This window comes from Felis catus, chromosome B4, assembly GCF_018350175.1.
Source record: "Felis catus isolate Fca126 chromosome B4, F.catus_Fca126_mat1.0, whole genome shotgun sequence".
NCBI lineage: Eukaryota > Metazoa > Chordata > Mammalia > Carnivora > Felidae > Felis > Felis catus.
Genome location: NC_058374.1, coordinates 41555199 through 41578163, shown reverse-complemented (window position 1 = coordinate 41578163; position 22965 = coordinate 41555199). Strand labels below are relative to the sequence as shown.

Here is a 22965-nt window from a genome sequence, read left to right as displayed (position 1 = left end):
GAGGGAGGGAGGGAGGGGTAGAAAAGAGTGGGCTCAGGGCGGGATGCGGGCCTGGCCAGGAGCAGCCTTGCTCTGGGTCAAGGAGTGAGGCACCAGAGCCTAGAAGTCAGCCCTGACCCTGGCCCCCCATGACCCCCCAAGGCTCATGAAAGGAGAGCAGCATGAGGAGCAGGGGCTGGGCCCCGACCCTGCGGCACCCCCGCAGCCCAAAGAGGAGGAGGAGGCCCTGATCGAGTTCCACCGCTCCTACCGAGACCTCTTCCAGTTCTTCTGCAGCAACACCACCATCCACGGTGCCATCCGCCTGGTGTGCTCCCAGCACAACCGCATGAAGACGGCCTTCTGGGCTGTGCTCTGGCTCTGTGCCTTCGGCATGATGTACTGGCAGTTCGGCCAGCTGTTCGGGGAGTACTTCAGCTACCCCGTCAGCCTCAACATCAACCTCAACTCGGACAAGCTCGTCTTCCCCGCCGTCACCATCTGCACCCTCAATCCCTACAGGTCAGTCGACCCCTCTGTCACTTCCCCGGCGCCTGGAAGTGGGGGACAGAGGGCGCGGAGGCAGACCCGCAGACCCGGGAGTAGGAGGGGATACTCTTGTCCCTAGGTAGACCTCCCTTTGGGCAAGATAGGGAGCCCCTGACTCGATGGGCTCTGCCCATCCGAGCGGCTCTGCCAACGGGGCCCTCCAAGTGCCCACAGCTTATCCAGAGTGTGGTTGTTGGACTTCCCTTCCTCCTCCCACAAGTGGGAGGGCGAACAGATGAAGTGAGATGCGGATAGCTCCAAAGAGCAGGGTAGAGATCATTCCCATCCCTTCCCTGGAGCAAGAGGAGGGCGAAGAACAAGGCCTCCTCCACCTCGAGAGAAGAATCTAATGGACAGGTGAAGCCGTTGGCAGGTGCTGTGGGGGTGGGTGGTGAAAGCTGGCGGGGCTGGGCCCTGGTATGTTGGTCTCAGTGTAGAAGGGGAGTTTGTTTTGGGGAAATCAAGGTGGGGGCTGGTGGCAAAGGGCTGGAGAGCCTTGAGGCTGGGGGTAGAGTCAGAGGGAAACCAGGACAGGACAGAAAGCAGCCCTCCCCTCCCCCCCCCCCCCCCCCGCCATCTCCCCCCCCTCCAAGACCCAGTTGACCCCTGCTGGGCTGTGTACTTCACCTGCCCAGGTGCCTGACTTTTAAGTGCTCGGGTGTGTCCTGAAGGTTTGGGTTTCATCGTTGCCCTTTGCCAGTTTTTCTTCTAGAAGCCAGAGGGGATGGTAACCATAGAGAAGAAAGGAGGGCACAGCTAGGTGTTTATCCACACCTCTTATTTGTATTTACTCAGTCATGCAACACGTGGAGGATACCTGGAGCATATGCCCAACACTGCTAGGCACTTGGCAAATGGGTTCATTAATAATTCATTCAGTCTTCACTGAAGGCCAGGCACTTTGCTAGGTTCTGGGGACAGAAAGATAAAATACAGTGGAAGAGACAGGCCACGCAGATAACAGCAGGACAGTGTGGCTTCGAGAGTCAGTCTCTGCCCTTAGGGAGTGTAAGATTTGTGAGTGCCTACAGGTGTGATTGCGTGAGTGTGCATGTGTGTGTGTATGTGTGTGTGTGTGTGTGTGTGTGTGAGCAAACATTGGGTATAGGTATGATTATGGAGGATGGAGATTGGTCACATATTAGGGATGAAGGCCCCCCATGTGTTCCATGGTGTCCAAAGGTGTATCACGGACTAAAAAGGGTTGGGACGTCCCGTGCTGCAGGGAAAACCCTGCCGGCCGTTTTCATGGATAAGCCTCCATATGCTGTCCAGGCGAAGGGCGCGTTTCCTAAGAAGCTGCTTCATGCACCAGCCACTGCTAAGTACTCTGTGGCACCCCTAATTCTCCCAGAAACCCCACAAGGCGGGGACTATTGTAATCCCTGTTTTGCATTGGAGGAAACTGAGGCAAAGGCAGACAAGTCACAAGGTCACAGAGACAGTGACGGAGCTGTGGTTCACCCTCGGATCACAAATCCCTCCTTTTCTTGATATCCAAGGTGTGGGACACGGAATCAGCGAAGTGTGTAATCAGATGCGTACATCTCATTTCCCAGCTCTCCTTTTCCGGCTCAGCCTCATTTCTCTTCCTTGGTGCCCGTGAGCTTGGCTCCTCTCCTTTCCGACCCTCTGCTGCTTCGCTACCCTGATCTTTCCCCTACTTATTTCTCTTCACCCCCTTGGGCCATGGTGGAGGGCACTGAGTCAGCAGGGAGGGGAAGGCGGGCAGGCAGGAAGGACTAAAGGCTGGGTAGTAGGCTCTCAGTAAATGTTTGTGCTTGAAAGACATGGGTGGGAGATGGAGAGCAAAGGACTACATCTGTTGAGGCCTGCTGAGGGCAGGGTCATGGACAGTCTACGAAAAAGCCCCAGGGGATGAAACCAGAGCCACTGCTCCTGAGGCCTGCAGGCTGGGAGACAGGTGTCCACACAGAAAGAAATCCCTCCTGCCTGACTAGCGGCCACAGGGCTTAGAGGGGAGAGAGCCCCCGGGGAGGGAGGGGAGTCAGGGAAGGCACAGGGAACCGTGTCGAACACCTGCTACATGCTCACCCTTTGCTGGGTCCTTTATAAGGACTCTCTCATTTCATCTTGACAAGTCCATGGCGGTGGACATAGTTATTATTTCCATTTGGAAGTGGAGGCAAAATAATTTGAGCAAGGTCACAAAGCAAATAATAAAGAAATAGCAACAATAATAGTGAACACTTCTTTAAAAATTTTTTTTAATGTTTATTTTTGAGAGAGGGAGAGAGGGCACAAGCAGGGAGGGGCAGGGAGAGAAGGGAACACAGAATCTGAGGCAGGCTCCAGGCTCTGAGCTGTCAGCACAGAGCCCGACGGGGGGCTTGATCTCACGAACCTCGAGATCATGACCTGAGCCGAAGTCAGATGCTTAATTGACTGAGCCAGCCAGGCGCCCCAAGAACACTTCTATAGTACCTAATGTGCACCAGATATGTTACATTTTATACGAAATTATTTAATTCTCACAACAGACTTCTGAAGTAGGTACGGGTATTATTCCCATTTTATAGAAGAGGAGACTGAGGCCCAGAGAGGTTAAATAACCTGTCCAAGTTCACACAGGTAGCAGGTGGTGAAACTGGGATTCAAAAGTCACCCACCCACCCCACCAAGCAGCCAGTGCATTTCTGGTTAGCAGCTGAGTCACAAACCAAGTGTGTTTGATATCAAAGCCCTTTATCACCTCTACACTTTAAGAAGGTGCCACAGGGTTGCCAGCTGCCAGGTGGGGGCTTATGGGTGAGACAGATGAGGGGTACTTGTCATGAATGGAGGAGAGAGGGATGCAGGGCTCTTGGCTCCTATTCAAGGAGAGAGGCAGGGGTGGGTGGACAGGTTAACACAGCCTGGTGGGTGATGACCCGAGGGTGAATCACAGGTGCTGGCTTGCGGCAGGTGCAGGGGACAGGCCAGATGAGTGATTCCTACCGAAGCAGCAGGGAGGAGGTGGAAATTTGTGGACAGGATAGACGAACCCGTGAGATAACAGGAATGAGGCAAAGTCAGACCAGGGATGCCCAGAGCTGGTGGGCACGGCCGGACGTCCACGGCCCGCAGAGGTGGAGGGGTTCTGGGTTGCTTGGGAACTTCTGAGAGAGGCTGCAGGGGCCACAGTAAGCAATAAAGCGTGAAGAATCCACTGTGAAGGGTCAGCCACTGCAGTTGCTTTCTTTGTGGCCAAAAAGGGCTTTATTCATCCAGGAGAGAGGGCCAGTCTTAACCACATCCACAGAAAACAGAGCCCAAGAACATATTTCATCTAGTCCTGGGAGGGACTGAGGCTGGGCCTAAGGAAGAACTCAAGATCCTGAAACATCACAGGAGGTGATGGAATCCCTTCCCAAGATGGCAGAGCAGAGGCATGGCACAGGAGTGGGGAGAGGAGAGGGGCAATTCCCTAAAGAGGGAAGCTGTGGGCCTTTTTTTTTTTTTTTTAATTTGAGAGAGAGAGAGAGTGCGTGAATGGGGCAGAGGGGAGAGGCAGAGAGAGAGAGAGAGAGAGAGAGAGAGAGAGAGAGAGAGAGAGAGAATCTTAAGCAGGCTCCACACTCAGCATAGAGTCCGACATGGGTCTCTCTCCCAGGACTCTGGGATCATGACCTGAGCCAAAACCAAGGGTCAGACGTTCAACCTACTGAGCCACCCAGGCACCCCTGAGCCTAACTCTGCAAAGTAGGGCTAGCAGTTTGCTCTGTGATGGCAGGCCTGGCAGGGACAGAAAGCCAGGACTCTCAGAACTGCCCCCCTTGGCCCCCAGTGCTGGGCTCCTTCTCCTGTCGGGACCCTCCCTACCTCTGTAGCAGCCGTTGTTAGAAAGTTCTTCCTCAGGGCACCTGGGTGGCTCAGTCAGTTAAGTGTCTGACTCAAATTTGGCTCGGGTCATGGTCTCACGGTTCATGGGTTCGAGCCCCACATTGGGCTGCACGTTGATGGCGCAGATCCTGCTTGGGATTCTCTCTCTTCTCCTCCCCACTTCGCTCTGTCTGTCTCTCTCTCAAAGTAAATAAATAAATAAAAACTTTAAAAAAGAGAGAGAGAAAGTTCTTCCTTAGGTAAAGCTGCAGCTGACCTCGTTATAACTTCTAGCTTCTGCTCCTGGTTCTGTGTCTTTGACACAACCCTAAAGATATCTCCTTCCTCACCCACCGGCCACCAGCCCATGGCAGCAGCATCTTCAAGGTAGCTTGCAAAATTCACCACCGAATTCAGATCCTCCTAACGAGCTTGTTAGATAAGGAAGAGATACCCGCCCCCTCCCCCCTCCCAGCCAGATGCGAAAACTGAGGCTCTGAGAACCTGCCGGCTTTGCAAAGGTCACCCAGCTGTTATGTGGAGGGGTCCGAATTGGAATCTGGTCTTAAGTTCTACTTTTTTAAGACCACAAAGTCACGTGGCAGCTAAGTGGCAGTCCTCCTGTGTCTCCTCCGCCTGCTCTTCTCCAATAACAGCGCTGATACGAAGACAATAGCAGTAGTTGTACAGTGTCTACTCTGCCAGGTATTTTTCTCAGTACTTTTCCTGTATCAAATCATTTCACCTCCACAATAACCCTTTGCCACAAGGACTCTTTAAAAGAAATAGGTTTATTTAAGTAATCTCTACACCCAGCATGGGGCTCGAACTCGCAACCCCAAGATCAAGAATCACACACTCCTCCGGCTGAGTCAGCCCGGCGCCCCGGCAAGGACTATTAACAGTCCCATTTTACAGATGATGAAGCAGAGGAACAGAGGCTAAGTAACTTCTCCAAGGCAAGCCATCAATTTTTTAAAAATGTTTATTTTATTTTTGAGTGAGAGTGTGTGTGTGCAAGTGGGGGAGGGGCAGAGAGAGAGGGAGACAGAAAATCCCAAGCAGGCTCTGAGTGGTCAGTGCAGAACCCGATGCGGGGCTCAAACTTACCAACGGTGGGATCATGACCTGAGCCAAAGTCAGATGCTTAACCTACTGAGCCATCTAGGCGCCCCTCCAAGATAAACCATCCAAACGGTGGGCAAGGCTTAGATAATACACCTGGAGAGCTGATTAAAACTTTGTCCCTGCAACTTTTCTTTGGATGAAATGGTTTCTAGAGCTCTTACCACCCTGGCTGTTCATCTTTGGAACAAGCATTAGTTTGTGAACATCTGTTGGTCTAAAATGTTGCAGCCATGGGGCGCCTGGGTGTCTCAGTCAGTTAAGCATCCGACTTCAGCTCAGGTCACGATCTCACGGTCCTGTCCGGGAGTTCGAGCCCCGCGTCGGGCTCTGGGCTGATGGCTCAGAGCCTGGAGCCTGCTTCCGATTCTGTGTCTCCCTCTCTGTCTACCCCTCCCCCGTTCATGTTCTGTCTCTCTCTGTCTCAAAAACAAATAAACGTTAAAAATAAAAAATAAAAAAAAAAAATAAAATGTTGCAGCCAGGACGGAACTGAACATGTAATCTGAGACTCAGAACTGACCCTAGAGAGGCTGACTCTGTCTTCAGGAGGGATCCGGGCTGAGGGGCTGCTTGAGGGCACCCAGAGCTCACAGAGGCCCCAGGGAGGAAGTTGGAGGTGCTGAGATGTGGAGGAGAATGGGGCTGAGGGAGGGGCCAAAGAAAGGGAGGTCAAGGTTGTCCCTGGAGGAAGGAGGGTGCCGGGTAGGTCCCCAGATGCACCCTGGCAGGGGAGGAAGCTGGTGAGTTTCCAGTGCCCAGTTCTGCCAAGTGCTTCTGGAAGGCTGGCTGAGAACGCTCCACTAGGGTCCTCTGGGGGCACGGGGCAGTGGCAGGGGGGGGGGGGGTGGTGATGAGAGCCTGGGCAAATCCAAGGCTGCTCTGTGAGAAGGGCTCTTTTGTGAGAGGGGGCCACCGAGGGGAAAGGGGGAGGGAAGAGATACACATAGGAAGATAGCAGGGGTATCAGTCCTTAAATCTCTCAGTATCCCTGCTCCTGCTAGTCTGTCCTGGGCAGAGAAGAGGGGATGCGGGTGGGGGGGGGGGAGGGGTGGGGTGACAGCCCGCTGCAGGGAAAGGAGATTTTGCTGCCCATTCTCAAGTGCCTCTGAACCCGGAGGCAGAAGTAGTAGAAAAAGCAGGGACCATGAAGTCGGACAGGCCTGGGTTCAAATCTTGACTCCGGTACTTCCTAGCTGAGTGGCCCTGGAGAAGTTGCCCAGTTGATGGTCCTCAGTTTCCTCAACTGTAAAATGGAGTAGTAATGCCTGCCTGATTGAATTGGCAGGGCTCCAATGTCGGGCTGTCAGCCAGCGCAGATGAGAGTCGGGGTAGTGACCGGGACTCGTGCAGGAAGTCAAGGTTAGGGCTAGACTGCCTTGCTGCAGCTCCAAGTGTGTATTCTTTATCCCCTCTCCAGCCCTGGTCTCCTCTTGCCAGGGCCCTCCTGCTTGCAGGATAAGATCTGATGGCATTAGTGGGATTTACTCAGTGGTCAGTTTTCTTAGTTCTAGATGTCAGCTGAAAGGGAGGGAGAGATTTCTTTTCTGAAGGGGTGATATGGGAATATCTCTTCCTTAAGGGCTCCCCACCAAAAGGAAAGTAGACCTTGGGAGGGAGGGTGTTTTGTATGGAGCCCAGCCTCTTCTGGAGGTGGGGGTTGCGGTCTCATCAGAGGCCTCTCTGGAAGAGGCAGGAAGGAGCTGAATCTGAGGGAGACCACTGAGGGGAGACCTGGCTTAGGGACAGCTCGGGGCTCTGTGGGGAGGAGCCTTGTGGTTACAGAAGGTGACAGACAGCTCTGCGTCTCTGATGAGGATGAGGCAGGTGTACAAGGCAGAAGGGGGGCACAGGGCGACTTGAGACAGCTTAGAGGGGTGTGCCAAGGGAGGCTCAGCCAGAGATGTGGTGGCTCAGGTGGAAATGACTCCAGCCATGGTGGGAGACCTGGATTCTTCCTGTGTGACCAAGTTGAGTTTCTTGGGCTTTGGGCCCCCATCCATGTCTTCCTGAGATTCAGTGGCCTCTTCATTTTGTGCCACTGAATACTTTCTCATTTAACCCTGTAAGAGCTTCATGTGGTATGCAGATCTAGTGTTATGCCCATTTTACAGATGGGGAAACTGAGGCCTGGATTCAGGAAGGTTGAGTTCCTCACCAACATTCCCCAGCTAGAAGTGTGTGGCTGGAATGCCAGGCCCCACATCCAGTCAATTCTGGCTCTGGTGCTCTTTCTGGGGAAGCTTGTCCATCTGCTAAAATAGCCAGAGTTAGCAGGGACAGAGCAAAGGACAGTGTGATGGATATAGTGCTTTCTGACCTGGTTCCTGGCTGTGTGATCTTAAACAAGTCACCTTCAGGTTTTTCAGGCTTTCCACCTGTAAAAAGTATTAGCTAACAGTGGCAGATAGTTTTCTGAATTACACTGAAGATTAAGTGAGTGTTCATTCGAATACCACAGGGCCAACCTCATAGTAAGTGCTCAATAAATCCAAGCTATCACTGCCATTCTTTTCATTACCAACCACAAGCAAGTCTCTTGGAATGTCAAACACACACCTTGGTTGGACCTGGGCTACATTTTCTGAGGGCATGAGGGGTATCTGGAGCCGATGCCTAATGGCCTAGCCAGCTAGACTTTATGAAGGAAAGAGAAACAGAGCCAAGTGGAGTAGACAGTAGGGTATGGCCTAGAGACTGCTTAATGTAGCTGCACTTTAGGGTCCCTGGGGTTCTTGTAAAACAACCTTGTTTGGGCCCCACCAACATTCCCAGTAAACACCAATCTCTGGCAGGGCCCCCCTAAACACAGGTATGTGACTTTTTCTTTAGTTGAGGTATAATTTACTTATGATGAAATGCACAAATCTTTTTTTTAAATGTTTATTTTTGAGAGAGAGAGAGAGACAGAGAGAGAGAGAGAGCAAGCGGAGGAGAGGCAGAGAGCGAGGGAGACACAGAATCTGAGGCAGGCTCCAGGCTCTGAGCTATCAGCACAGAGCCTGATGCGGGGCTCGAACTCACAAACCGTGAGATCATGACCTGAGCTGAAGTCAGACACTTAACTGACCGAGCCAACCAGGCCCCCCTAAAATGCACAAATCTTAAGCCCTCGCACAAATCTGAAGCCCTCACTGAAGTTTGCTAATCAAGGTAGTGAACATTTCCATCACACAATGGCCCTCTGAAGCCCATTCCTCTCTCTCTCCCACAGCCATTCTCTGACTCCTGTCACCATCAATTAGTTTGACTTGTTCTCAGACTTCACATCAAGGGAATCACACAATGTGAATTTTTTTTTTAATGTGTCTGGCTCAACATACCCATTTTACTGAACTTAATATTTCTCAAATTCTCTCATGCTTTTTGCCTGTATCAGCCCCCACTTAAAAAAAATTTTTTTTTTTAATGTTTATTATTTTTAAGAGAGAGAGAAAAACAGAGCACAAGAGGGGAAGGGGCAGAGAGAAAGGGAGACATAGAATCTGAAGCAGGCTTCTGGCTCTGAGCTGTCAGCACAGAGCCTGATGCGGGGCTTGACCTCACGAACTGTGAGATCATGACCTGAGCCAAAGTCAGACACTTAACTGACTGAACCACCCAGGCTCATTTGGGTTGTTTCAAGCTTTGTGGCAATTATGAATAAAAGTGCTTATGAACATTCACGTACAAGTCTTTATGTTTTCCTTGTGCTTGAGTCAATAGCGGGGAGTGGAATCGGGTAAAATATCCAGAAGTGAAATTGCTGGGTCATAAGGTAGATGTATGTTTAACTGTATGAGAAGCTGCCAGATGACCCGCCAAATCGACTGTGCTGTCTGACTCTCCCACCAGCTGCAACCCCAGCTGCTCTCCATTCTCACCAGTTGACACTGTCCAAGTCTTTTACTTGTTTGGCCCTTCTCACGGATGTTAAATGGTGGCCTCATTACCTGTTTTTAGAAGTTTGCCTTTTTTAATTGTATTTTTTTTGTTGTTGAAGTAGAGTTGATGTGTAATATTCTATTAGTTTCAGGTATGCACCACAGTGAATTGATCATTATGGTTTTTTTAAAAAAAATTTTTTTAACATTTATTTATTTTTGAGACAGAGAGAGACAGAGCATGAATGGGGGAGGGGCAGAGAGAGAGAGAGACACAGAATCCGAAGCAGGCTCCAGGCTCTGAGCTGTCGGCCCAGAGCCCGATGTGGGGCTCGAACTCACACACCGCGAGATCGTGACCTGAGCTGGTTGGACGCTTAACCGACTGAGCCACCCAGGCACCCTGATCATTATGGTTTTAATTTGCGTTTTTCTGAAGGCTAATTATGTTGAGCACATTTCCTGTGTTTAGTGACTGTCTATCTTTTGGTGCATTTAAAAAAATTTTTTTTTTGCATTTATTTATTTTTGAGAGCGTGAGCGAGGGAGAGGCAGAGAGAGAGGGAGACACAGCATCTGAAGCAGGCTCCAGGCTCTGAGCAAGAGCCCAACACAGGGCTCGAACCCATGAACCGTGAGATCATGACCTGAGCTGAAGTCCGAAGCTTAACCGACTGAGCCACCCAGGTGCTCCCTTATTTTAGAGAGAGAGCAGGGGCAGAGGGAGAACAATAGAGAATCCTAAGCAGACTCCATGCTCCAAGCAGAGGGGAGGGCTGGGGGGACGGCCCACATGGGCCTGACTCAGGGCTTGATCCCATGACCCTGGGATCATGACCTGAGCCGAAACTAATATGCAGCCACTCAACCCTGACTGAGCCACCCAGGAGCCCCTAAACAACCTGTCTTTTTATTGCCAATTTGTAAAAAGTCTTTATATTTCACAATAAGTTCTTCCTTAGATACTTATTGCAAAAAATACTGCCTACCTCAAGGTCATGAAGATATCTTTGATGTTTTCCTCTAGAATCTTTCTGGTTCTGAATTTTATGTTTAGGTCTGTGATTCAAACTGACTTAATTTTTGTGTAGAAACTGAGGTGGAGGTTGAGTTTCTTTTTTTTGTTTTTGTTTTTTTTCCTTTTTCAATAGAGCATACTCTGTTTAAAAAAATGATTTTCCCCATTGAATTGAATTGGTGTTTTGGTCAAAACTCAGTTGACTGTATACGTGTGAGTATATATCTGGACTTTATTCTGTTCCATCGATCTACTGTCTGTCCTTACATAAGCACTACACTGTTTTGATGACTGTGGCTTTATAGTGAGTTTGAAGTCAGGTAGAACTAAGTACTTCAATTTTGCTCTTTTCCAAAATTGTTTTGAGGGGCACCTGGCTGGCTCAGTCAGAAGAACATGTGACTCTTGATCTCAGGGTCATCAGTTCAAGCCCCATGTTGGGTGTAGAGATTACTTAAAAATAAACTTACAAACAAAATTGCTTTGACCACTCTACATTCTTTACATTTCCACATACGTCTTAAATCAGCCCATCAGTTTCTTCAAAATGTGTGCTGAAATGTTGATAGGGATTGTGTTGAATCAAACGACCAATTTGGGATACATCTTAACTATACAGAGTTCCAGACCCAGGAACTCATGTAACTCTCTATTTTGGTTTTTGAGTTCTCTCCGCATGATTTTCGGTGTAAAACTCTTGCCTCTTTCATTAAATTCATTCCTGGTATTTGATGTTGTTTATGCTATTTAATATGGTGGTTTTTGTGATGTAATTTTCCATTTTTTTGTTGTTATTATGTAGAAATACAATTAATTTTTGTACAGTGGTTTTGTACGCTACAACCTTGTTGAATGTATTAGTTCTAGGTGTGTTTGTTTTGTTTTGGTAGATTCTGTCCCTACGGCGCTGCTACTATGGACTTTCATGACGGAGCGGGTAACAATGCCTGTGCTGAGAAGGAATGTGATGATTTATACTGGACAGCGTTTAACTTATGGTGTTTGGGCCCCACCCATCTCATTAAAACTGAGTCTTTGATGGGGAGGGGCCGTGTGCAGCATCTGTAGTTTTAAAGTTCCTGGGGAAATTCTAGAAGTGCAGTTAAGCACCCCTAATTTAGAAGGTGCCAGGCGGCAGACAGAGCCAAAGGCCACCCTTGCCGGAGGAGGCCAGGGTGGGTTGACCTGCTCCCTGGGTCTGAGGGAGCTTGTGGGCGAAGGCCGCGGCCACACCCTCTCCCGTCTTGGAAAAGGGCAGACGAGTTCCGGGTTCCCTTCGCGGCCAGGGCGAGTGGGAGGAGAGGGCCTCACCGACAGGAGCCTCCGCCTCTCCCTTCTGATAAACAGGCCGTAATAAATGCCGTCACCGCCGGGGCTCATAGTCGCCTCCACTAACCCCGTGGAAAACCAGTCTACACCCTCACGTCCCCATCCCTCCGAGAGAGCCTTGGAGACACCAGAGTTATTCCCTGCAGGCTTTTCCAGGATGGACCGACCTCACCGGTTTCTGGCGAGGAAACCGAGGCCCTGAAGGGCCAGGGACTAGCGCGAAGCCGCCCCCCAAATCCGACCCTCTTCCCATCGCCCCTTCCAGGTACACGCAAATTAAAGAGGAGCTGGAGGAGCTGGACCGCATCACAGAGCAGACGCTCTACGACCTGTACAAATACAACTCCTCCAGCACCCTGGGGACCCACCCCCGCGGTCGTCGCGACTTGCGGGAGCCCTGGCCGCACCCCCTGCAGCGCCTGTGGGCCCCGGCCCCGCCCCCCGGGGCCCGCGGAGTCCGCAGCGCCGCCTCCAGCGTGCGGGACAATAACCCCCAAGTGAACAGGAAGGACTGGAAGGTCGGCTTCCAGTTGGTAAGCCCCGCCCCCGGGGGCCCCGCCCCCGGCCTTCGGGTCCCGCCCCTCCTGGTTGCCCGGACCCTCCGGTTCTGCCCACTCCCCGACAGCACTCCCTTTCCGGACCCCGCCTTTGTTGCCTAGCGACGGGAGGCGGGACCTCGTCGGCCTGCTGGCAAAATACGTAACTAAATAACATCTCTCTGAACGCCAGCTTGTGGGGGTCTCCTCGCTGGGGCCTCTGTGGGAGGGTTTAAACGTCTGGAAGTCAAATCTGTGGCGGAAAAAGCACCTTTCTGAATCGTCAGCCCCCCACTGGTCGGGACTCCCTTGGGACCCTCCTGTATGGCAGGGAACTGGGGCTCTGCCTGCCTGAGATAGAGAATAAGGAATCAGTAAAATGAGAGACTTAAAAAAATTGTTTTAATAAAAAATAAAAGGGAGAGTAAGTGGAAGCGGGAGAGGAGCAGAGGGAAGAAGAGAGGCCCCCTTTGGGGAGAGTGGACCGCGCAACCAGGAGACCTGAGTTCCAGTCCTAGCTCAGTCGCTAGGGCAAGCCTCTGGATTCCTCCGTCTTCCCATCAGTAAAGTGGGGAGATGAATCCTTGCTCCACCGTCTTGCAGAGGCTGTATAAATGACCCACACTTGGGACCACAGCTCCTGGTCTCCTTGGCCAACTGCTCCCTTAAGCCTAGGCTCTCCTGGTCCACTCTCTTCCGGGCTTCAACTTCTGCCTTCTGTTCTTCTGCACTCTTGGCTCCCCACCCCAGTCCTCAGGACCTCAGACCACTCATTCTTTGACGTTAGTCTGCCCTGCCGCCTGTCCCCTGCTGCTGATCCTCTGATGCTCTCTGTGTTTAGTGCAACCGGAACAAATCGGACTGCTTTTACCAGACGTACTCGTCAGGGGTGGATGCAGTGAGGGAGTGGTACCGTTTCCACTACATCAACATTCTTTCTCGACTGCGGGACACTTCTCCATCCTCAGAGGAGGACATGCTGGACAACTTCATCTTTGCCTGTCGCTTCAACCAGGCCTCCTGCAATCAGGCGTGAGTCCCTCCTGCCTGGCTCTGTGCTCTCCACGGAGTCTTCTTTCTGAAGTCAGCCTGAGGCTCAGATGGGCAGCACCCAGGAAAGGCCTTTGGGCTAAATATATGCCTGCAGGGAGGAGGGGACGCACTGACCTCAGGTCTAAACTTCTGCCCCATGGATTATCCTGCAGGGCTGGGTCTGAGTGAGGCAGTCTAATGCGCTGCCCTGGGAAGGCTGTGGTTGAGGTCTGGCTTTGAGAATCCAATGGCTGGAAGCATGGTTCTCCATCTTTCGAAGGCCCCTCTGTCACTAGCACCAAACTCACAGGTGCCCGGAAGGTCATCTTCTCAGATGAGGTGGACAGCAGTGGTTTGGAGGAAATAGCATGGGTTGAATGAAGGAGGGGACCTGAGTCACTGCTCTGGCTCTGTAACTTTCCGGCCAGGTGACTCTGGGCATTTCACATCACTCTTCAGAGACTGTTTCTCTGTAAAATGCGGGGAAAATGAGATTAATTCATTGTGTATTCAGACAAATACTTTTTACTGTCTGGGCTGTGTGCCAGTCATCGTTTTAGGCATTTGGGACACATCAAACAGGGCAATGTATATAATCCGTGCCCTTCTGGCACTTTTACTCAAGTGATGAAGATGTTGATAACACCCGTCTCCACGTTCATGAGATCCGCGGGAGGGCATTTTGTAAACTGCAGTGAAAAATGGGTCTCTGTTGCTCGTGAACGGAACAGGTGAATGTGACTTGCCCTAGGCCACCAGGCCAGCCCTAGCTAGCTAAGGATCCTTCCCACTCAACTGCAGTGCCCGCCAGGCATTCCCTCTGCTATAGATCCAGTCACAATGTCCTTGCCAAGAGGTCATGGCAGCTGGGCAGTTCTCTGAGGCTGTAGCCTCTGGCCCCTCCTACCCCACCCTTCCCCTCCTACTTCTCCTTGGTTTTCACCTTTTCGGGCAGGGTGCTGAGGCAGCCTCTCCACTCTCTAGGGGCCCTTCCCCCCCCCCCCCCCATCGCTGCAGAATGGCAGCAGGGCCAGGTGTCACCTGCTTCTGCCCCACCCTCACCTGGTGCACACACTCTGGTCAGCATAGGATTTTGTTGTTGTCTCCAATCTTCTTGTTTGTTTGAAGACAGGAGCTGCCTGCTGGGAAATGAGACAGTAGCAGGGCCTGGGCCCCAGTCATCTCACCCTGCCACTGGGTGTCTCTAATTGTCACCTTCCCACCAGTCCTCTTGCTCTGCCAGCCCCATGCTCCTACCTCCCCATCAACGGAAAGTCCGTAGTTCATCTCAGTCTTGACGGTTAGGTCACTTCCTTAGCTCAGAGCCTCATCATTTCTCACCTGGGTTATTATAATCCCTTCACCTCCCATTATCTTTCTGCCGCCAAAGCCTCTGATTATTCTGCAACTCTTCCAGTTAGTCCTGCTCAAAATCCTCCACTGTCTCCTGTGGCCTCCAGAACCGAGGTGAAGCTCCTTATCATGGCTTTCTCATCCCTCTCCTCCCCATGTCATCCTTTCTCCTTCTCTCTGTAATCTTTTCTCCAGTGACAGCTTGATTGAGATACAGTTCCCACACCACAAAAGTCATCCTTTACATGTATACCATTCAGTGATTTTTTAGCATATTCACAGAATTGTGTAAGCCCTATCTAATTTTAGGACATTTTCCTCACCCCCAAAAGAAACCCTACACCTCCTAGCGGTCACTCCCGATTCCCTCCCCTCCTCCCAGCCCTGGAAACCAGGAATCTAGTGTCCATCTACGTGGATTGCCTATCGCGGGTGCTTCGTAGAAATGGAATCCTACACTATGCGGCCTTTGTTCCCGACTTCTTTCACTTAGCATCATGTTTTCAACGCTCATCCATGTTGCAACATGTGCCAGAACTTCATTCTTTCTATGGTTGGATAATATTCCATCGTGTGGATATCCCACCTTTGATTTATCTGTTCGTCAGTTGATAGACATTTGGGTTGTTTCCACTTCTTGGCTATCATGAGTAATGTTGTTAAGAATATTCCCGTACCAGTTTTTGTAGGGATGTATGTTTTTATTTCTCTCATGTATATACCCGGGAGTGGAATTCCTAGGTCATGTGGTAATTCTATATTTTGAGCAACTCTCAGACGGTTTTCCAAGTGGCCGTGCTATTTTACATTCCCCGGGCGGTATATGAGGGTTCTAAATTCTCCCCACCCTCCGCTTGTTACTTTTTTTTTTTTTTTTAATGTTTATTCATTTTTGAAAGACAGAGACAGAGCACAAGCAGGGGTGGGGTGGAGAGAAAGGGGGACACAGAATCCGAAGCAGGCTCCAGGCTCCGAGCTGTCAGCACCAGAGCCCGATGCGGGGCTCGAACTCACGAACTGCGAGATCATGACCTGAGCCGAAGTTGGACGCTCAGCCAACTGAGCCACCCAGGCGCCCCTACTGTCTTTTTCACTTTAGCCACCTTAACGGATGCCTGTAACCTTAAGAGCAAATGTATACAGCTCTTACTAAGTGCTCGGCACCTTCCAAGTGTAATTTCAACCTCACAGCACCCCTGTGAGGCAAGTCCTGTTCTTATCCCCATTTTACAGATGGGGAAACTACAGCATGGAGAGATTAAGTAACGTGGTTGGTCCCACAGCTAATACTTGTTAAAGCTAGGGTTCAAATATGGGTAGTTTAGTTCTGGAGTCTATGCTCTTAACCCTCACGTTATATTGCTTCTCATATATTCTCCTATGGATATATAAGTGGTCATGTCTCGTTTCCCCTCTTGTTTTCCTAAGCTCTGTTTTTAAGATCCATCCATGTTGTTGCATCTAATCGGTTGATTCCACCTGCTGCATACCGTCCATGGTGTGTGTCCATCACATCGTACCTGGCTGTCCCCTCTCCCCCTGAGCTGGGCTTACAGGCCCTTCAGGACTGGCCTCTGTTCACTTCCGTAGCCTCTTCTTTCCTCCCTCCCTGAATCCTGCCTTAGCTCTGGAAATGCTGGCTTCCTAGCACTCCCTAGAATGTGCACCAGTATTTCATATCTCTAGGCCTTTGTTCTTCAAGGCCAGTGGAATATTCCAGATCATCCAGTTCCAGCCTCCTCGTTTTACAGATGAGAGTAAGCTTAGAAAAAATGACTTGCTCAAGGCCATCCCACCAGAACCCTCTCCCTCTCATACCTGTCCTGGGATCTGACCTTCCTCCGCTCAGCTCTGTGTTCACCACTGCTCTCACTGTCTCCCCTAACTCTGTTCCCTTCCATTTCTCTACTTTATTCATTCGACCACTGTTTATTAATGATCTTCTGTAGGGCCTGTAGGTCAAGAACTATTCAGTTAACCCAGAGATGATACAGAGATGAAGGAGATGTGACCCTTGTCCTCAAGGAGATCACAGTCCAAATGGGGAACTAAGATTTAGATTCACGAGAAGCTAGGGACACTGCCAAAGTCTTCGTAATGCAACAGAGTGACACAAGAGAGGTCACAAGGCCAGTGAGGTCAGGTGGCCTGGTGGGGAGGAGACTGCATTAGAAGGTAGATGACCTGTGTTTGAATCTCAAGTTTGTCATCACGGTGTGACCTTGGACAGCTACTTGACCTCTCTGAGCCCTAGCTTCCTCTTCTGTGACGTGGGGATGATGCACTCACAGGCTGTTGGTTGGAGTGGCTGAGGGAACATGGGGAAAGCTTCTAGCACATAGTAGGTGATCAGGAAACAAAGGTCACTGAAAGTCCCGCTCTCTCTGACCCACCCACCCCCCAACTTTCTTTTTTGACTCTACTTTTTCTCTCTCCCGGATAGGAATTACTCCCACTTTCACGACCCGATATATGGGAACTGCTACACTTTCAATGGCAAGAACAACTCTAACCTCTGGATGTCTTCCATGCCTGGGATCAAAAATGGTGAGCAAGCCCTCATTTCCGCAATCCCTGTGCCTCAGCACTTCTCACGGCCCTGCCCACCCACAGTTACCCACCTTGTGCTCATGTCCTAGACATGCTGTGTGCCTCTGGGCCTCCCCACAACGTGCCCGTCTGCATCCTGGAAGGAGTCCTCTCTGTTCTTTGTCCCCCATGGGTACCACAAAGTCTTTTCCAGGTGTTATAGGAATCTTGTCCCAGTTCTTCGCGCCCACCCCTGAATCCAGCCCGGGGGCTGCCAAATCCCTATGTAGGTCTTCTTGGCCTTGCCCTCTGTGGAGCATTAGAAACTAGGCGCGTGCAAGGGGCTTTCCATCCCCCAACACTCCTCCAGGACCTCCCCCACTCCACTCCCTCTGCACCCCTAGGTCTGTCCCTGACGCTGCGCACAGAGCAGAATGACTTCATCCCGCTGCTGTCCACAGTGACCGGGGCCAGGGTAATGGTGCACGGGCAGGATGAGCCTGCCTTCATGGACGATGGCGGCTTTAACTTGAGGCCTGGTGTGGAGACCTCCATCAGTATGAGGAAGGCAAGAGAGGGCCGGGAAGATGGCAGGGGAGGTGACTCACCAGCCAGAAGACTATAGAGGGAGATCGTGTGGGGTGGGCCTGAGGCAGGTGGCCGTCTTCAGAAGCAGAGTTAGGGGCGAGGGGCTGGCAGAAGTAGGGACCTGAGGAGGAACCTTGGGTGAGTGTGCTGAGAAGGGTTCAGGATGTGCTTAGGGTTCCGGGGGTGCTCTGGAGCCAGTGTCCTTGAAAGTAGCACCCAGATGGGCGTTGGGGGCTGCTGGGGTGTGTTTTGAAATGGTGAGGCAGACAGGAGAGGCTGGTAGGTGCGAGATACAAATGGCCTGGACCTGAGGGAAGGTGGAGAATTCAGGAAGAGGTCTGGGCCATTTGCTCTGACTTCTGACCTCTGATTTCTTTGTGTGTGGGGGTTTGCAGGAAGCCCTGGACAGACTTGGGGGCGACTATGGTGACTGTACCAAGAATGGCAGTGAAGTCCCCGTGGAGAACCTTTATGTTACCAAGTATACACAGCAGGTGAGACCAGCCCGTTTCTATGGCGACCATCTCCCAGGCCTGCCCTGTTGGTCAGTCCAAGTTGGAGGGGTGTGTGTGTGTGTGTGTGTGTGTGTGAGCAAACGGGACAGGTGGAGAGAGGGGTACAAGTATGGTGAAGAGCATTGTTTGTCCTCCCCTTTCCTGCCTCTTTTGGGCTGTGTGTGGGGAGAGCAAGCCTGAACCCCCTTTCCTGTCACTCCTGTGTCCCCCAGGTGTGTATCCACTCCTGCTTCCAGGACAGCATGATCAAGGAGTGTGGCTGTGCCTACATCTTCTATCCGTTGCCCAAGAACGCGGAGTTCTGTGACTACAGGAAGCATAATTCCTGGGGTGAGACCACAGGGAGCCCCTGGCCGGCCCCTCTGCCCCAGGACTCTCACAGACTTCCCTCTCAGACCCTCTGTGACCCTCATTCTCCCTCTGTCCTGCGCTCCAGCCCCTCCGTTTCCTGTCACTCCATCTCTCCCCTCTATCCCCTTCCTCCCTCGGGCTTCTCTCTCTGGGTTTTGGCTTCTGTGTGTTTATAGAGAAAGGCCCCATTTAAAAATAACCTGCAGCAGAAGGAAGGAGGAGCACGTGAAGAAAACCTTGCTCACTCCACACTCTGCCTGTAGCTTCCCTGTCTCACTCTTCCGGTGCCGGGCGAGGCACAGGACAGCTCACCAGGTGCAGGAAGAAAATACTAGAAGTTAGATGTATCTATCTCATTTCCTAACATCTTCCATTTTATATATGTTTTATAATGTACTTAATGGATCAATTCTGTAGTAGCAAGTTTGTAATTTATAAATCAAATACATATGTTGGAGTTACTTAAGACCTTTTTACCTACAGGTGGGCACAATCAAAAAAAGTTTGGAGAGCGCTGAGATCTCCTTTTTTTTTTTTTTAATGTTAATTTATTTTTGAGACAGAGAGAGACACAGCATGAGCAGGGAAAGGGCAGAGAGAGAGGGAGACACAGAATGTGAAGCAGGCTCCAGGCTCTGAGCTGTCAGCACAGAGCCCGACACGGGGCTTGAACTCACGAACTGTGAGATCATGACCTGAGCCGAAGTCGGATGCTTAACCGACTGAGCCACCCAGGCACCCCTGAGATCTCCTTTTTAATCTTGGATTAGGAGTAGACAGATCCCTGTTCCTTTCCACTATAGCAGAGTTATGCCCCATGGAGGCTCTGTGGTAGGAAGCTGAGAGAAAGGAAATCCCAAACAAGAAACTGGAAAGTAGAGGGTTAGAAATCCTGGTGCACAGGCTCTCAACTGGCGCCTGTGACCTGAGGGTCCTCCTGTCTGGCTCCCTTGGGCCCAGCTCTCCCTCTGCTGGTGGCCACTGCTGGAGGAGATGAACCTCCACACCTCTGAGGGGACGGGACAGACCCCAGGGGTTATAGTGTCTGCCTCTCTTGGTTCTGTCCCTGTGGATCTTCCTGCCTCCTCCCTTCCCTGGGTCTGCTCCACACAGCTCTCTCCCCTGCCCTGCATTTGGTTCCCATCTCTCCCACCTTATGTCAGAGCACATCAGAGCTGGAGGGACACTCAGGGACCCAGGGGGAATTCGTGATGTCATGTCTGAGGACGAGGAGGATGTGCAGAGCAGGGACTCCCTGCCCCCTGCTCCCCGCTGCCCCCAAACAATGATTTCTAAGTGCTTGTGAGTTTGAGGATCTGTGAGAGGAAAAATAACAATGCTGATGGCTGAGAAGCCGTGGGGATGGGGAGAGGAACAGTCTCCCAAGGACTGTTTACTCCCCAGAGGAAGGGACCCAGCTGCTCCCCATGCTTCACCGTTCCAGACCCCCAGCCCTCGTAGATGGAGGGATTTGGGTCAGAAATGGAGAAGGACTTCTGGACCAGGCAACTAAAAGTAACAAGAATGACACAATAGAACATACTTACTTAGAACTTGGCGAATAGGGGAGAAGGGAGATCCATAGACTCATTCTCCCCACCCCCTTTTTTTTTTAGGTAGCAACTCAATTGAGATAATTTCTATCCCAAGTAATTCACCCATTTGATTTTAGTATAGCTTTAGTCTTCAGTATAATCACGGAGCTGTACAGTAGTGGCCGGTCAACTTTAGAACATTTCCATCACTCCACAAAGAAACTTCTTACCCATCAGCACTCTCTGAGCTTCCCATCCTCTGCACCCACAGCCCCCCACCTCACCCCCAGAAACTACTAATCTACTTTCTGTCTCTACAGATTTGCCTGTCCTGAGCATTTCATATAAATAGAATCATCTGTGGTCCTTTGTGACTGGCTTCTTGTATTTAGCACAGCATTTTCTTCTTCTTTTCTTTTTTCTTTTTTTTAGCACACCATTTTCAAAGTTCATCCAGCTTGTAGCATCTGTCAGTACTTTGTTTTTATGGCTGAATAATGTTCCATTGTACAGATTCGTCACGTGTGTTTATCCATTCATCAGTGGATGGACATTTGGGTTGTTTCTATTTCCTGTTTCCATTTTGTGTGTGAACATATGTTTTCAGTTCTCTTGGGTATATACCTAGGAGTGGAGTTTCTGGGTCATATCATAACTCTGTGCTCAACATTTTGAGGAACTGCCAGACTCTTCCAAAGTGGCCACACCATTTTATGTTCCCAGGAGCAATAGAGGAGCATTCTAGTTTCTTCACATCCTCACCAATACTTACTTACTTACTTATTTATTTTTAATAGCCACCCTGGTGGGTGTGAAGTGCATCTCATTGTGGTTTAATCTCATGATTCTTCCATAACAATTGTTCCCAGTTTTCCTTTTGACTTTTATTTTAGAGAGAGAAAGAGAGAGAGAGAGAAAGAGCGTGAGGGAGAGAGTATGAGTAGGGGAGAGGGGCAGAGGGAGAGAGAGAGGGAGAATCCTAAACAGGGTTCAGTCCCATTACCCCGAGCCATCAATCAGTGAGCTAGATGTTCAGGTGACTGAGCCACCCAGGCACCCCTCTTTTTGAATTTTAGAATTTTGTCCATATCCTACTCATCTTTACATAGATGAGTCCTGGGTTGTTTTTTGTTTTTTGTTTTTTTTCCTTACGTAGCTTCATTTTTTCAACATTTTCGGTGTTGCCACTCAGGAGACATCACTGTAATGCTACTTGTGATGTGGGAACCCACATATCTTGGGAGACCTCTTGGGTTCAGGGTGCAGAAGGTTGAGGTGCCCTAGGGAAATGGGCATCTCTCTGCACCCACAGGTTACTGTTACTATAAGCTCCAGGATGCCTTTTCCTCAGACCGCCTGGGGTGTTTCACCAAGTGCCGGAAGCCGTGCAGGTGAGTGTCCCCTTCCCCTGGGGCACAGGTTGGGCAGCCAGCCACTTGGCTGGGTGGGAGAACCCCACCCCCATCACTGAGCTCCTTTCTCCATCCCCAGTGTGACCAGCTACCAGCTCTCTGCTGGTTACTCACGATGGCCCTCAGTGACATCCCAGGTAATGTGGGGAAGGGGAAGGATACGAGGGAGAGGGGATGTGTGTGTGTGTGTGTGTGTGTGTGTGTGTGTGTGTGTAACACTGTGGTCTTTTCTGGGTGTATGTGTGTGTATGGATGTGTTTGATCCCACCCCCCACCCTGTAAGCCTGAAGAGTATGGGGTGACCCATTGACACCCCCATTCTTTTCTAGGACTGGATCTTCCAGATGCTATCCCGACAGAACAATTATACTATCAACAACAAAAGGTCAGTCCTACCCTGAGCCAGCTGAGGGGGACGAATCCTTGGGAGGGAAAACTGATCTGGGAAGAGAGGAGGGTGTTTGTAAGGGTTTGAGAAGTGAACCCATTGCCATTTCTCCCTCCCTTCTCCCTGACTCCAAAGAAATGGGGTCGCCAAACTCAACATCTTCTTCAAGGAGCTGAACTACAAAACCAATTCTGAGTCTCCCTCTGTCACGGTATGTCCTTGCAGTTCTCTTGGAGATCTTGGTGGGTGTCTGCCAGAGAAAACAAGGGGGTGCCTCTGTGGGGCCGGAAGTTTCGGGCCTTGAGGGCAGGGGACCAAGGAAAGGGGGGGCGAAGGTGAGGTTGCAGAGGTTGGAAGAAGGGGAGCTTGGCTGGGGAATGAAGTCTTTGGGTGTGGTTGGGGGGGGGAAGGATGCGCCAGATGGGTATGACTAGGACAGAAGGGGTCCAGGAGACCACCAGGAGGCTGAAAGGGGTGAGGGAGGACCTCAGGGAGGGAGGGATGGGGCTCTTCTTCTAGAGCCCACCCAGGGCCCTCTGCCCCAGTGATCAATGTGCCTTTCTCCCTCACAGATGGCCACTCTCCTGTCCAACCTGGGCAGCCAGTGGAGCCTGTGGTTCGGCTCCTCGGTGCTGTCTGTGGTGGAGATGGCTGAACTCATCTTTGACCTCCTGGTCATCACGTTCCTCATGCTGCTCCGGAGGTTCCGAAGCCGATACTGGTCTCCAGGCCGAGGGGGCAGGGGTGCCCAGGAAGTGGCCTCCACTCCAGCTTCCTCCCTCCCGTCCCATTTCTGCCCCCACTCCACATCCCCACCAGGCCCTGCTACCTCCCCGGCCTTGATGGCCCCTCCGCCTGCCTATGCCACTCTGGGTCCCTGCCCATCTCCATCCAACTTGGTGGAGGCCAGCTCCTCTGCCTATACTCTGGGGGAGCCTTGAGAGGGAAGGAAAGTGCCCTCCCCTCCCAAGGCAGGCGCTTCCCCTGGTGGGAGGGGAGCAGGCTTGGCAGGATTAAAGAATGTCTTGGGACTTCCTCTCA

General features: G+C 51.1%; 1 protein-coding gene across 3 annotated transcripts in view; it reads left to right on the top strand.

Annotated features, from left to right (window-relative positions):
• Positions 1–22965, top strand: part of SCNN1A (sodium channel epithelial 1 subunit alpha) — a 25974-nt gene extending 3009 nt beyond the window's left edge. For all 3 annotated transcript variants that reach the window (XM_045061290.1, XM_019834404.3, XM_003988358.6), the window contains 12 exons: positions 142–501; positions 11951–12218; positions 13063–13253; positions 17050–17153; positions 17540–17703; positions 18119–18217; positions 18451–18568; positions 21437–21515; positions 21616–21673; positions 21866–21921; positions 22060–22135; positions 22497–22965. In XM_045061290.1, coding sequence (XP_044917225.1) covers positions 146–501; positions 11951–12218; positions 13063–13253; positions 17050–17153; positions 17540–17703; positions 18119–18217; positions 18451–18568; positions 21437–21515; positions 21616–21673; positions 21866–21921; positions 22060–22135; positions 22497–22865 — 1938 coding nt within the window. In that variant the 5' untranslated portion in view covers positions 142–145 and the 3' untranslated portion in view covers positions 22866–22965. The remainder of the gene's footprint in view (positions 1–141; positions 502–11950; positions 12219–13062; positions 13254–17049; positions 17154–17539; positions 17704–18118; positions 18218–18450; positions 18569–21436; positions 21516–21615; positions 21674–21865; positions 21922–22059; positions 22136–22496) is intronic.